Genomic DNA, 12786 nt, shown 5'->3' with positions numbered 1-12786 from the left:
TAATAGTAATTATAGATTTGACTTTATTTTAATTTATTTTTTCTGTTCTTTTTCTGAAGCACAGAAAAATGAAGCGGTGGAGAGTGGAGAAGTCGGTCATAAGAATGTCTATCTCTCTGTACATATATCTTTGTCTTTCACTGTCGCCCATACATTATCTTGCTTCTCCCATACAATGCCACTATTATATTCTTCTTTCATTAATTCCATCAATATTTTTAATTATAAATCTAAATGAGAGACTTACACATTAACATGAATACTACTTATTAACATTTGAAGTCGACCAAAGTTAATTCATATTGTAATAATTTAGACTAATTTTCTATCCCGTGTCATAACCTCGATTGAAGGATAAATATATGAGTTGTGGACCAAAACAAATTCTCCATATATATATATATATATATCAATCATAAATTAAATAACCGAAAAAATAAATTAAAAAAATAAATAACCGAGTATACATATATACAACCCGACTATATATATATGCAGCTCTTCGTAAACCCCAATAAAGAAGACCAAGAAGTCCGAATCTCTCTGATTCTACAATTCACAAAAACCGGAAAAAAAGAAGTAAATAAAGCTTTTTTCAGTTCACTTCAATGGAAGAAAAGCCCTTAGCATCATCATCATCTCAACCAAACATGATTTCTCCATCATCAAGCTTTAAACCAAAGTAAGTTTATGGGTTTCATCTACACTTTTTACGACTTCTATGGAGTGATGTTTGTTTATACGTGACTATTTTTTGTTAATTATAAGTGACTCTTTTGTCACAGATTAAAAGATCAAGATTATATGGAGCTGGTGTGTGAAAATGGGCAGATTCTTGCAAAGGGTCGAAGACACAAGAACAACGGTTCTTTTCAAAATCAACGTAGGCAATCTCTCTTGGATTTGTATGAGACCGAGTACAATGAGGGTTTCAAGAAAAACATCAAGAATCTTGGTGATACACAAGTTGTTCCTGTGAATGAGTCTCAGCCACAACAAGATAAAGAAAACAATGAACATATGAATAAGAAGAAGCTTAAGTCCTCCAAAATCGAATCTGAGAGAAATGTTTCGAAAAGCAACAAACGTGTTGAATCATCAACATTAATTGATGATTCTAAAGGTCCAAAGAATGTTGAAGTTACTAGAACTCCTCCTGATGAGCAATCTGCAGCAGTTGGTAGATCCACGGAATTGTATTCTGCTTCTTCATCGATGTTTTCTCGAGGAAGTTCGAGAGATCTAAGTTTATGTTCTTTAAAGAGGAAGCATGGAGACATTGAAGAAGAAGAATCAACCTATTTAAGTAATGTAAGAGAAATTAATTAGCTGGTTCATTAAATTCTTGTCTTAATTCTTTCACATGGTAGATCATTATTTTTGTTTGTTATGCAGAATCCCGATGATGAATCAGATGATGCGAAGACACAAGTTCATGCGAGAATAAGAAAGCCGGTGACTAAGAGAAAACGAAGCACAGAAGTCCATAAGTTATATGAAAGAGTGAGTTTATATACACTCACATTTCATGAAATTTCACCCTAGTAGAAAAAATTAATGCTAATTAAGGATTTGTTAACAGAAGCGAAGAGATGAATTCAACAAGAAAATGCGTGCTTTGCAGGACATACTACCAAACTGTTACAAGGTTTGAGATTTAACTTAAACCACATTACATTGTTTACTTAGAGCGTTAATCTTCTCTTAGTGGAGATTTCTGAATATGTGTAATTGTTTATAGGATGATAAGGCATCATTGTTGGATGAGGCTGTCAAATATATGAGGACCCTTCAACATCAAGTTCAGGTATTCAAACTAATACACCAATTCAATAAAATTTCATGGATCATAAAAAATAAACGAACTGATAAATAATAAAATGATTCAGGTGTCAATTGTTTAAAGCATTTACATTTACAAGTAAATATTTTGTAAAAATGTTTTTTTCTTCACATCTTTTTGCGTTTAGGCTTTAAACTCTACTATTGAAAAATGACTCGATCAAATCACTAGAAACTAGTTTCATTAGGAAACAAATAACATTACAAATTAGAAACCGAATAACTAATTAATTAACAATAATTTTTTTATTCAGTATATATTTATTTTACTACAATTTTTTTTTAACGGATTCCTAACATGTTCACAGATGATGAGTATGGGAAATGGATTAATACGACCACCTATGATGTTGCCAATGGGTCATTACCCTCCCATGGGTCTAGGAATGCATGTGGGTGCAGCAGCAACACCAACATCAGTACCGCAATTCCTACCTATGAATATTCAAGGAACCAGTTTTCCCGGGATTAACAATGCATCATCACAAATGCTAAGGTTTCTTAATCACCCCACAGGACTAATCCCAAACACTCCTATCTTTTCTCCATTGGAAAATTGCTCTCAGCAATTCGTGGTGCCTTCATGTGTTCCTCAGACTCATGCTACTTCTTTTACTCAATTCCCAAAGTCTGCGTCCACCTCAAACTTAGAAGATGCAATGCAGTATAGAGGAAGCAACGGTTATAGTTATTATCCCTCGCAAAACTAAAGATTTGTAGGTAGTTGATGTTTTCTCCAACTAACTAACTTTAAGAAGAAAAAAAATGATCGTTCGTCTACTTTGTGTTGGTAGTCTATGGGCTTTTGGGCCTTGATTCTTGGAATGATTGAACTTGATTCCAACTATTTGCAAAGTCGATGTACAATGTTCAATATAACATTGTATATAAGTTATAAATAGAGGGTGTGCATTTGCATAATGATGTGCAATAAGCCAATAAGTGAATGATGATGAGTGATCAATTAGGATAAACCGATTTATTACTTTTTTGATCAATTTGGATATATTGGAGTCTCATCTGTAAGAGGGCCGATTGCATCTCTAGAGTCATATTTTACTTTTTTGCCATCCATGAGATCCAATCCAAGCCCTACTTGTCAAAATATGATGAGTTGAAATCAAACAGACTAACAAAGTGAAAAGGAAACGAGTAGTCTAAGAAGATAGCAATTAGGGTTTTTAAACTTACTCAATTTGCCGAATGGCATTAATCTTGTGGATAATGAAATTAACCTCGAGAATGGAATCGATGTCGGTTTAACGTTGTTTCTCCTACCTTCTTCTGCAAGTAAACACTGTGTATTCCCCAAGTAAACCCTAAACCCAACTAAGATGTGACATGAAGAGGAGTCATTATACCTTTTTGACCTAAATCGTGGAATTTGAAACGAATTTTGCCGTTTTTGGGTTTATAAAAGGAACAATCGCAACGATGAGGTAACGTACTAAAATTGGGCTTGATGGGCTTTTTAGTGGACTAATATTCTTAAATGGGCTTTTTCAAACGCGAAAACAGGGGAGTGAAATAGTGTAATGGAGATGGAAGTATGGGACTCACATGGACACTGAATTTCTGATATTAACGGCTGATGTCTGGTGCGTTGAAATTAATGTGAAGATTCTTTCTTTAAAATAGATGAGACTCTTATCTCAAAAGTTAACATGATACTTAGAGAAAGTGAGATGGTTAAGTCTAAACCAATTCTTTTAGAATAGAAAATTTTCAACCACTTTCTTTAAATTGAAACCATGCAAAAGTAAATAACAAACGAAAATGTGTTTCATTTTAAGATTCGATGTCACGATCAATCACATTTTTTTTTTTTTGAATTTACACGATCAATCACATTGCACCGTTGGTTGATATATATCTATCATCTTTGTTTATTTATTTCACAATGTTTTACTATAATTATTCAAATACCAAATTAACTCTCCAAACAATTAGTTTAGTAAGTAGTAGTTTGTTCGATTAACCTAGTGGACTCTGTCCGCATCTCCGCTCTATACTTTACTGATTTCATTATCTGCCACAGAAATTTCTAGAATCCGACTCCATATGCTATCATACCATAAGCACATTATATAACTCTATTTAATGAATACTCCAAAAATTATGTGTAGTTAATTAAAGATTTTTATAGGAATTATATGAAAACAAAAGTACCAATTCTATTTAGGTCATATTTATCATATAGAAGATAAGAGCATAACTTTAACGTTATAATTTGTGAATTTACTCTTCTTTTAAAAAAAAATGTGAATTTACTTTTTCATCAGTGTTAGATACTTTTTTTTTGGGGTCTTTTTCACAATGATAAAGGAAAAGTGAACAGTCTTGCTTGTGCTCAATTCATATTACAAAGAGAACACAAAAGCAAACTTAAACACTCACATTACACTTTTCCTCTTTGTTTCTTTTGATGGAGTTTCTGAGCACCTCTTTGTTTCTTTTGATGGAGTTTCTGCTTGTTGTTGTTCCAAAGATATGGGAATGTTGTCGGATCCTTGTTTGGCGGCCATTGATGCTATCAAGAAGGTTCAAGAAACAAGGAATATCAGGTCCTAAATACAGCCTCTTTTACGGAAACATGAGGGAGATAAGAAAGATGAAGATAGACCCAACACCAACAATATTTTCCCTCGCGTTTTTCCTCATTTTCAGCATTGGATGTATAAATACGGTGCCGTTTCATTTCTCCATCTCTCTTTGTTGACATTACTTTATTTGAATTATCGATAGAATGCGTAACGCACCGGTTATCTGTTGTAATATTATAGGAGAAACATTTCTCTACTGGAATGGAACAGAGCCGACGATATGCACCTCAGATCCTGAACTAGCTAAACAAATCTTGTCGAGCAAGTTAGGTTTTTCGGTTAGATCAAAGAGGAGACCGGAGTTGCTCATATTTTTCGGTAAAGGACTTTCCTTCTCTGAGGGTGCTGATTGGGTTCGCCATAGAAGAATCTTGAACCCTGCACTCTCCACTGACCGGCTTAAGGTCTTTTTAATCTTTTTTTCCTTGATTGGGAACACAGCCCTAATTAGAACAATCAGTAGTTAATCTCATTACTTGCTGATAACTTATTTTTAGGTCATGACGAAATCGATGGTGGATTGCACATTGAGGATATTCGAGGAGTGGAGAAAACAGAACAAATATGAAGAAACAGAGCAAAATGTGATGAAGATGGAGATGAAGAAAGAGTTTTATCGATTAACCGCTGATATTATAGCGACCACTGCGTTTGGAAGCAGTTACGCCGAAGGAAATGAAATCTTTAGAGCACATGTAGAGCTTCGGAATTGTTGTGTTACTTCTGCCACCAAAGTGTTCATCCACGGAAAACAGTAAGTGTAATCACTCTACTACTTTTAGTTATTTAATCAGAAGAGATTCTTGAGTTTTGGTTCTTTCTTATACTGCAAGGTACCTTCCTACACCTTTGAATCTTCGTATATGGAAGCTCGATAGGAAAGTAAAGAACATGATCAGAAGAATCATTGATACTAGGCTAAAATGGAAGAATCATGGAGATGATGATCTTCTAGGAATCATGTTAAACGCTGCAACCTCTGAAGATCCCGAGAAAAAGTTGAGCATAGATGAGATCATAGAAGAATGCAAAAATTTCTTCATATCAGGACACGGAACTACTTCGATTTTATTGGCATGGACTACGATGTTGCTTAGCTTACACCAAGATTGGCAAGAGAAACTCAGAGAGTAGGTTTTTAAGGAATGTGGTAAAGACAAGATCCCAGATTCAGACACTTTATCCAAACTCAAACTGGTAATAAGTTACCTTTTTAAAATAGTTTCTTGCGGTTAAAGAAAATGATTTCTTGTGATTGAAGTAACATGTTATATCTTGCAGATGAACATGGTGTTAATGGAGTCACTTCGTCTGTAAGGACCCATAATTCAAATGTCTCGAGTGGCAACACAAGATATGAATGTAGGACGCGTGGAGATCCCCAAGGGAACGAGCATAATCTTCCCGTTGCTGAAGATGCACAGCGACCGAGACGTTTGGGGAGATGACGCCGACAAATTCAATCCCCTGCGATTTGCAAACGGCGTTTCTCAGGCCGCTAATAACCCAAACGCTCTCCTCGCGTTCTCATTCGGACCAAGAGCTTGCATTGGCCAACACTTTGCCATGATGGAAGCTAAGACTGTGCTTACTATGATTCTTCAACGGTTCCGGCTTAACCTCTCCCGCGAGTATAAGCACGCTCCGATGGATTACATCAGTCTCCATCCACAGTACGGCTTACCCATAATGGTTAAGCCTCTCCACATTTGAATTAAATCCCCCCAAAAAAACGATTTACTAAAAGAAACCCTACTTATCTAATCTACCGTTTAATTAGTAGTTATTCTACATCGTATTTGGGCCTAATCCCACTAATAAATTGGGCATCTATGATGTTAAATTTTGGAGCAGCCTAAGGAAACACTAACGGATGACTAGTAGGACAAATATCCAAAAATATTATATCAGCATGATCCGGATATTTAAAAAAAAATCATCGTATCAAGACAATCTAGTCCGATTTTCTGAAATAGTTAGTGTGAAGGCTCTTTCTTTTTAAAAGTTGATTATTGTTCAAAGCTAAGATAACAAGATACTAAAGTTTAAGAAATTGGATAGTTAAGTCTTAACAAATTCACTTAATTACAATATTAAAATCCGCATCCACCTTTAAAAGGTGTATACGAAACAAAACAGAGGAATAAGAGACGTATCAAAATAAAATTTCCTAAGATTACAATCTACAACCACGAATTTATCGCATCGCACCGTTGGATGTGAAGAGATTTTATCATTTTAGGATACAAAGACAGTAAACCTAAGATACAAGGAATGCTAACCGTAACCGTTCTATATTTATTCAAGTGTGAATTCAAATCCTGAATTATTCTCCCAAAAGGATTACTTTCAAGAGTAATTTATATTTTTCTTTTATCTAGAAAACTTCCACTTCTCTTTTATACTTTCTCTAATCTTCTTATTACGTAACAATCTGTGCTATAAACAAATTTAGAATCTACTCTATCATCATACCATATATAAGGCACCTTTTACTTTACTAATTACTTTTTGTTTGTTCTCAAATTGAAAATATACAGACGTGTTTGTGTTTACTTCATGTTCAGTGCCTGATTTACTGGCCGCTCACACTTATTTTACAAATTCAAGTGTAAGAAGTTATATATGCATGTCATTATATAATGTAAAACTTAAAACACCAAATCAACAACAATAATACACACACACAAAGAAAGGAAAAAAAAAAATCTTTTTTTTTTTGTTTTTTTCAATGGAGCTCGTAATTTTCTTGGCACTAATTGTCTTGCTCCTTATTGGTCTAAGGATATTCGAGGCTTTTGTGATCCTTGTTTGGCATCCATTTGTGGTGACCAGAAGATTCAAAAACCAAGGAATCTCAGGCCCAAAGTACAGAATCTTTCACGGAAACCTCAGCGAGATAAAGAAGATGAAGAGAGAATCTCATCTTTCGACTCTTGATCCCAGCTCCAATGATATTTTCCCTCGTATTCTTCCTCATTATCAACGATGGATGTCTCAATACGGTGCCGTTTTCTCCATCTCTCTCTTTGTTCATCTTTAAATTTAGATTCAACTTCCTTAGAGGATAATGCGTAACAAACAAGTTATCTATGTTATATATTATTAGGAGAGACATTTCTTTACTGGAACGGAACAGAGCCAAGGGTATGCATCTCAGATCCTGAACTTGCAAAAAATATCTTGTCGAACAAGTTAGGTTTCTTTGTCAAATCAAAGATGAGACCCGAGGTCGTTAAACTTGTCGGCTCCAAAGGACTTGTCTTTATCGAAGGTTCTGATTGGGTTCGCCATAGAAGAATCTTGAACCCTGCTTTCTCCATCGATAGGCTCAAGGTCTTTTAATCCTTCTTTCTTAGCTGGATTTGAGAAATTAACCCTTATAGAAAACAGATGTAATTAATCTAATTTTTGTTTTATTTTTTCATTTTGTTGATCAGATCATGACTACCGTGATGGTGGATTGTACGCTCAAGATGTTAGAGGAGTGGAGAAAAGAGAAGAGTAAGGAAGAAACAGCGCAACCGATGATTAAAAAGGAAATGCACAGAGAGTTCCAAAGACTAACAGCAGATGTAATAGCGACCTCTGCTTTTGGAAGTAGTTACGTCGAAGGAATCGAAGTGTTTAGATCACAAATGGAGCTTAAAAAGTGTTGTATACCGTCTCTCAACAAAGTCTTTATCCCTGGAACTCAGTAAGTTTATCACTCTGCTATTTTCAGTTCTCTGTTCAGGCAAGATTCTTAGGATTTGAAATATATTGGTCTTGTTTCTTGTATTCTAAGGTATCTTCCTACGCCTTCGAACTTTCGGATATGGAAGCTGGAGAGGAAAATGGATAAGTCAATTAAGAGAATTATAAGGTCGAGACTAGAGTCACAATCAGATTATGGAGACGATCTTCTGGGAATCTTGTTGAAAGCATACAAAACTGAAGGGAACGAACGAAAGATGAGCATCGAAGAGATCATACATGAATGCAGGACTTTCTTCTTCGGAGGTCACGAAACTACTGCGAATTTATTGACATGGACAACGATGTTGCTGAGCTTGCACCAAGATTGGCAGGAGAAACTCAGAGAAGAGATATTCAAAGAATGTGGTAAACAAAAAACCCTAGATTCAGAAACTTTCTCCAAACTCAAACTGGTAATGTTTTTCATTTTTTCAAAGGGTTTCTTGTGAGACAATGTTTCTTGCGGTTGAAGAAACCTGTTTATTTCTTGCAGATGAACATGGTGATCATGGAGTCGCTTCGACTTTACGGACCAACGTCAGCTTTGGCCCGAGAAGCATCAGTAAGCACAAAGCTAGGTGACCTAGAGATTCCCAAGGGCACAACCGTCGTCATCCCGCTTCTGAAGATGCATAGCGACAAGACCCTTTGGGGATCCGACGCCGACAAATTCAACCCAACGCGGTTTGCAAACGGTGTTTCCCGAGCCGCCAACCACCCAAATGCTCTCCTAGCATTCTCCGTCGGACCAAGAGCCTGCATTGGCCAAAACTTTGTCATGATCGAAGCCAAGACTGTGCTCACCATGATTCTTCAACGGTTTCGGTTTATTAGCCTCTGTGACGAGTATAAGCACGCGCCGGTGGATCACCTCACTATTCAGCCTCAGTACGGCTTACCCGTAATGCTTCAGCCTCTGGAAGACTGAAGTCTTAATGAAACTAAGTATCTCTCTACCTTATGTGTGTGACAAAGTCTTCTTCATATAGGCCGGCTTATTTCTTATGGTGGGGGCTTTAACTAATCCTTGTTAAATTATTGGGCTTTTACAGTCTCAATTTGGAACCCTTGGATGGGCTAAATAGTTATTAATATATTGGGCTTATTGCTTAAAGCCGGCGTATAAGTGATGTGATACTGTATATTGCATGTGTAATTGAAAAGTGGAACGTTTTCATCATGAATTAAAAAGCTAAAAGCAACTTGAAACATGAGTAACCGACAATATATATTGTTGAAACTGACTAACTGTTGTTTTGTGACAAAATATATATATTGTTGCGTGAGTCATTGTTTTTGTACTTGGATAAATCCAGTATTGTTCACATAGAAATTGGTTTCGGGGATAATAAACTAATAAATGCATCATAATAAATCTAAAATATAGGAATCTCGAACCTCCTTTTGTTCAGAAAAAAAAAACAGTGCAAAATGTTAATAAGTTATAACAATAGAAATTGTCCTATAACTTCAAAATATTATGATGATGAAAGTATATCAGATTTTATTACAAAAAATGGCAAAATGCCAAACGAAAAATCTGGATCGCTGTTTGCGTTATTCGTGGTTGCCGTTTGAGACGATCACGTAAGCTTTAGCTTTTATACGATTTTCTACGTGTGTCATATCCCTAGAAACAACATCTATATAACTTATGTTTCTAACTTGTAACTTGTAAGCTTCGAGAAGATAAGACTTACTTGCATAAGCAATCACGTCATCTATTATATAATCGATGTTGTTCAATGAATTTAAAAGACTACTGTCCCCACACCTCCATTATTAAGGCATTAACATACTTTATTTATCGTCCGTTACATTGTATTATACTATTATTTTATTTCTCTTATGTAAAATAAACTCCATTAAACTACGTTGAATTTTGTTAAAAACCAAGTGTGATCCTAACTCCTATGTTTTTTCACTCATATCACATCTCAGTTATCAAATAAAATTCAGAACTACTTTTGTTAATCTGTATAACTCGAATAAACTTCAATTGGTTAAAGACAAATTCTCTTTCATAAATTTAAGAAAATGCTTAAATATTTCTTTTTTAGATGTCAAAGTGTTTGACAAAACAAGATGCCAAAATTAACATAAAGTTCTTTTGCACTTGTTGTACAAACGTTTATTTTTCCTTTGAATATAATTTAACATTATATTAAAAAAAAAAAAAATGACATAAAGTTCTTTTCATTATCTCTTTTTTTGTTCGGTTAGAATTTTATTCATTATTTCTTCAAAACAGGAATAAATAGAAATAGAGTGCTTGTGCTTGCTTATATCAGAAACAGAAGTCAGGACGACCTCACACTCACATGAGACATAAAACTGAAAACCCCACTTCGAATCCACCACAAAGCAAACTCAAACCAAAAAAAAAAAATTGTTTGTTCTTCCAATGGAACTCCTGAGCACGATCAATCTCTTAGCAATAGCTCTAGTGCTCCTTGTAGTTCCGAAGATATATGGAGCTTGTCGGATCCTTGTTTGGCGGCCATTGATGCTATCAAGAAGATTCAAGAAGCAAGGAATCTCAGGCCCAAAATACAGGATCTTGTACGGGAACCTCCGCGAGATTAGGAAGGTGAAGAACGAAGCTAAGCTTAAGATTCTTGATCCAAACTCCAACGATATCGTCCCTCGCCTTTTACCTCATCTTCAGCAATGGATGTCTCAATACGGTGCCGTTTTAGTTCTCCATCTTCTCTAATCTTCCTTTCTTTAGTTTTTTTGTGTTTCACTAGACAAAGATATGATGCGTAACTAACACGATACCAATGGTACTATTTTATTAGGAGAGACTTTTCTTTACTGGCAAGGAACAGAGCCAAGGTTATGCATCTCAGATCATGAGCTAGCGAAACAGATCTTATCGAACAAGTTTGGTTTTTTTGCTAAATCAAAGACAAAACCTGAGATCCTTAAACTTGCTGGTAATGGACTTATCTTCGTAAATGGTCTTGACTGGGTTCGGCATAGACGAATCTTAAACCCTGCATTCTCTAAGGACAAACTCAAGGTTTTTTTAAATCATTCCTTCTTATATATATATCTAATTGGATGACAGTAAAAGATAGAACTTTTGCTAAATTTCTTCATGTTATTGATCAGCTCATGACCCAATTGATGGTGGATTGCACTTTGAGAATGTTCGACGAGTGGGGAAAACAGAGGAATGGTGGCGAAACAGAGCAAGTGGTGTTGATTAGCAGAGAGTTTAAGAGATTGACCGCTGATATCATAGCGACGGCTGCGTTTGGAAGCAGTTATGCGGAAGGAATTGAAGTGTTTAAATCACAAATAGAGCTCCAAAAGTGTTGTGCTGCTTCTCTTACTGACCTCTATTTCCCTGGAATCCAGTAAGTTTCAGTATAATCACTCTTCCACTTTTAAAACTTCTTTCTTGTTCTAGTGATTTGTTTTCTTTCTTGTATCCCAAGGTACCTTCCTACGCCTTCGAATCTTCAAATATGGAAGCTTGATAGGAAAGTGAATAGCTCGACCAAAAGAATCATAGATGCGAGGCTAAAATCGGAATCCAAGAATTACGGAAATGATCTTCTGGGAATCATGTTAACAGCTGCAAGCTCTAACGAGTCTGAGAAAAAGATGAGCATTGATGAGATCATAGAAGAATGCAAGACGTTCTTCTTCGCAGGACACGAAACAACTGCGAATCTATTGACATGGAGTACAATGTTGCTTAGCTTGCACCAAGATTGGCAAGAGAAACTCAGAGAAGAAGTTTTCAACGAATGCGGTAAAGACAAAATCCCAGATTCAGAGACATGCGCCAAACTCAAACTGGTAAATGCAAATTTCAAAGGAGTTTCTTGCGGCCGAAGAAACCTTTTTTATTTTATTTTTGATCTAACTACAAATAATTATTGCAGATGAACATGGTGTTTATGGAGTCACTTCGTCTATACGGACCAGTGTTAAATGTGCTCCGATTAGCATCAGAAGATATGAAATTAGGAAACCTAGAGATCCCTAAAGGCACGACTATAGTCCTCCCGATCGTGAAGATGCACAGAGACAAAGCCATTTGGGGAAGTGACGCCGACAAATTCAACCCTATGCGGTTTGAAAACGGCAATTCTCGGGCCGCTAATCACCCAAACGCTCTTCTCGCGTTTTCAATCGGACCAAGAGCTTGCATTGGCCAAAACTTTGCCATAATGGAAGCCAAGACCGTTCTCGCCATGATTCTTCAACGGTTCCGGCTCAATCTCTCCGCCGATTATAAACACGCGCCGGCAGATCACCTCACTCTTCAGCCTCAGTACGATTTACCTGTGATGCTTCAACCCATCGACGGTTGAAGCAAATGCTTCTACTTTGTATATGAACCTTCATGTGCTAAAGACTTAATTAAGATATTGGGCTATGGATCATTTGGGCTAGCCCTTTAACGATGGCAAACCCATTGGCAGTGTCTCACAAGTTTTTACTAATTAAAAAATAAAAAATAATGATAAAGGAGGAGAGAAAATGAGAAACATGTCTCTGCAGAGAAATTTTGAGAAACTCTGCTTTACATATGTCATATTTTAACAGGTTAAATAGTTATTTTCTGAATAATTATTTAAATAAA

The 12786-nt window shown here is 35.9% G+C and overlaps 3 protein-coding genes and 1 pseudogene across 3 annotated transcripts; all 4 read left to right on the top strand.

The window, feature by feature from the left end:
- Positions 1-446: 446 nt before the first annotated feature.
- LOC9318164 (transcription factor PIL1) lies at positions 447-2677 on the top strand. Its single transcript, XM_002882052.2, has 6 exons — positions 447-682; positions 786-1311; positions 1396-1503; positions 1583-1648; positions 1742-1807; positions 2151-2677. The coding sequence occupies exons 1-6, from the start codon at positions 609-611 to the stop codon at positions 2550-2552; spliced, it is 1242 nt and encodes a 413-aa protein (XP_002882098.1). The 5' UTR covers positions 447-608; the 3' UTR covers positions 2553-2677.
- A 1590-nt stretch (positions 2678-4267) lies between these two features.
- On the top strand, positions 4268-6319 carry LOC9318163 (annotated as a pseudogene).
- An 816-nt stretch (positions 6320-7135) lies between these two features.
- On the top strand, positions 7136-9401 carry LOC9318162 (cytochrome P450 709B1). Its single transcript, XM_002882050.2, has 5 exons — positions 7136-7450; positions 7555-7781; positions 7886-8142; positions 8233-8596; positions 8677-9401. The coding sequence occupies exons 1-5, from the start codon at positions 7177-7179 to the stop codon at positions 9109-9111; spliced, it is 1557 nt and encodes a 518-aa protein (XP_002882096.1). The 5' UTR covers positions 7136-7176; the 3' UTR covers positions 9112-9401.
- A 988-nt stretch (positions 9402-10389) lies between these two features.
- On the top strand, positions 10390-12614 carry LOC9318161 (cytochrome P450 709B2). The gene is made up of 5 exons (XM_002882049.2): positions 10390-10870; positions 10985-11208; positions 11301-11548; positions 11630-11996; positions 12083-12614. Exons 1-5 carry the CDS (start codon positions 10588-10590, stop codon positions 12512-12514), a joined length of 1554 nt encoding a protein of 517 aa, XP_002882095.1. The 5' UTR covers positions 10390-10587; the 3' UTR covers positions 12515-12614.
- The last annotated feature ends 172 nt before the right edge of the window (positions 12615-12786 follow it).

Source organism: Arabidopsis lyrata, assembly GCF_000004255.2.
Source record: "Arabidopsis lyrata subsp. lyrata unplaced genomic scaffold ARALYscaffold_4, whole genome shotgun sequence".
In the NCBI taxonomy this organism is placed as follows: domain Eukaryota; kingdom Viridiplantae; phylum Streptophyta; class Magnoliopsida; order Brassicales; family Brassicaceae; genus Arabidopsis; species Arabidopsis lyrata.
This window is presented reverse-complemented; position numbering and strand designations above follow the sequence as displayed.

What these genes read in the sequence shown, in the direction of transcription:
- LOC9318164 (XM_002882052.2), top strand. Translation starts at nt 609, where the DNA reads ATGGAAGAAAAGCCCTTAGCATCATCATCATCTCAACCAAACATGATT. An exon ending in AATCAACCTATTTAAGTAAT is followed by an intron (nt 1,312 to 1,395) that starts GTAAGAGAAATT and finishes TTTGTTATGCAG; the next exon opens with AATCCCGATGATGAATCAGA. An exon ending in TCCATAAGTTATATGAAAGA is followed by an intron (nt 1,504 to 1,582) that starts GTGAGTTTATAT and finishes ATTTGTTAACAG; the next exon opens with AAGCGAAGAGATGAATTCAA.
- LOC9318162 (XM_002882050.2), top strand. Translation starts at nt 7,177, where the DNA reads ATGGAGCTCGTAATTTTCTTGGCACTAATTGTCTTGCTCCTTATTGGT. An exon ending in ACGATGGATGTCTCAATACG is followed by an intron (nt 7,451 to 7,554) that starts GTGCCGTTTTCT and finishes ATATATTATTAG; the next exon opens with GAGAGACATTTCTTTACTGG. An exon ending in TCTCCATCGATAGGCTCAAG is followed by an intron (nt 7,782 to 7,885) that starts GTCTTTTAATCC and finishes TTTGTTGATCAG; the next exon opens with ATCATGACTACCGTGATGGT.
- LOC9318161 (XM_002882049.2), top strand. Translation starts at nt 10,588, where the DNA reads ATGGAACTCCTGAGCACGATCAATCTCTTAGCAATAGCTCTAGTGCTC. An exon ending in GCAATGGATGTCTCAATACG is followed by an intron (nt 10,871 to 10,984) that starts GTGCCGTTTTAG and finishes CTATTTTATTAG; the next exon opens with GAGAGACTTTTCTTTACTGG. An exon ending in TCTCTAAGGACAAACTCAAG is followed by an intron (nt 11,209 to 11,300) that starts GTTTTTTTAAAT and finishes GTTATTGATCAG; the next exon opens with CTCATGACCCAATTGATGGT.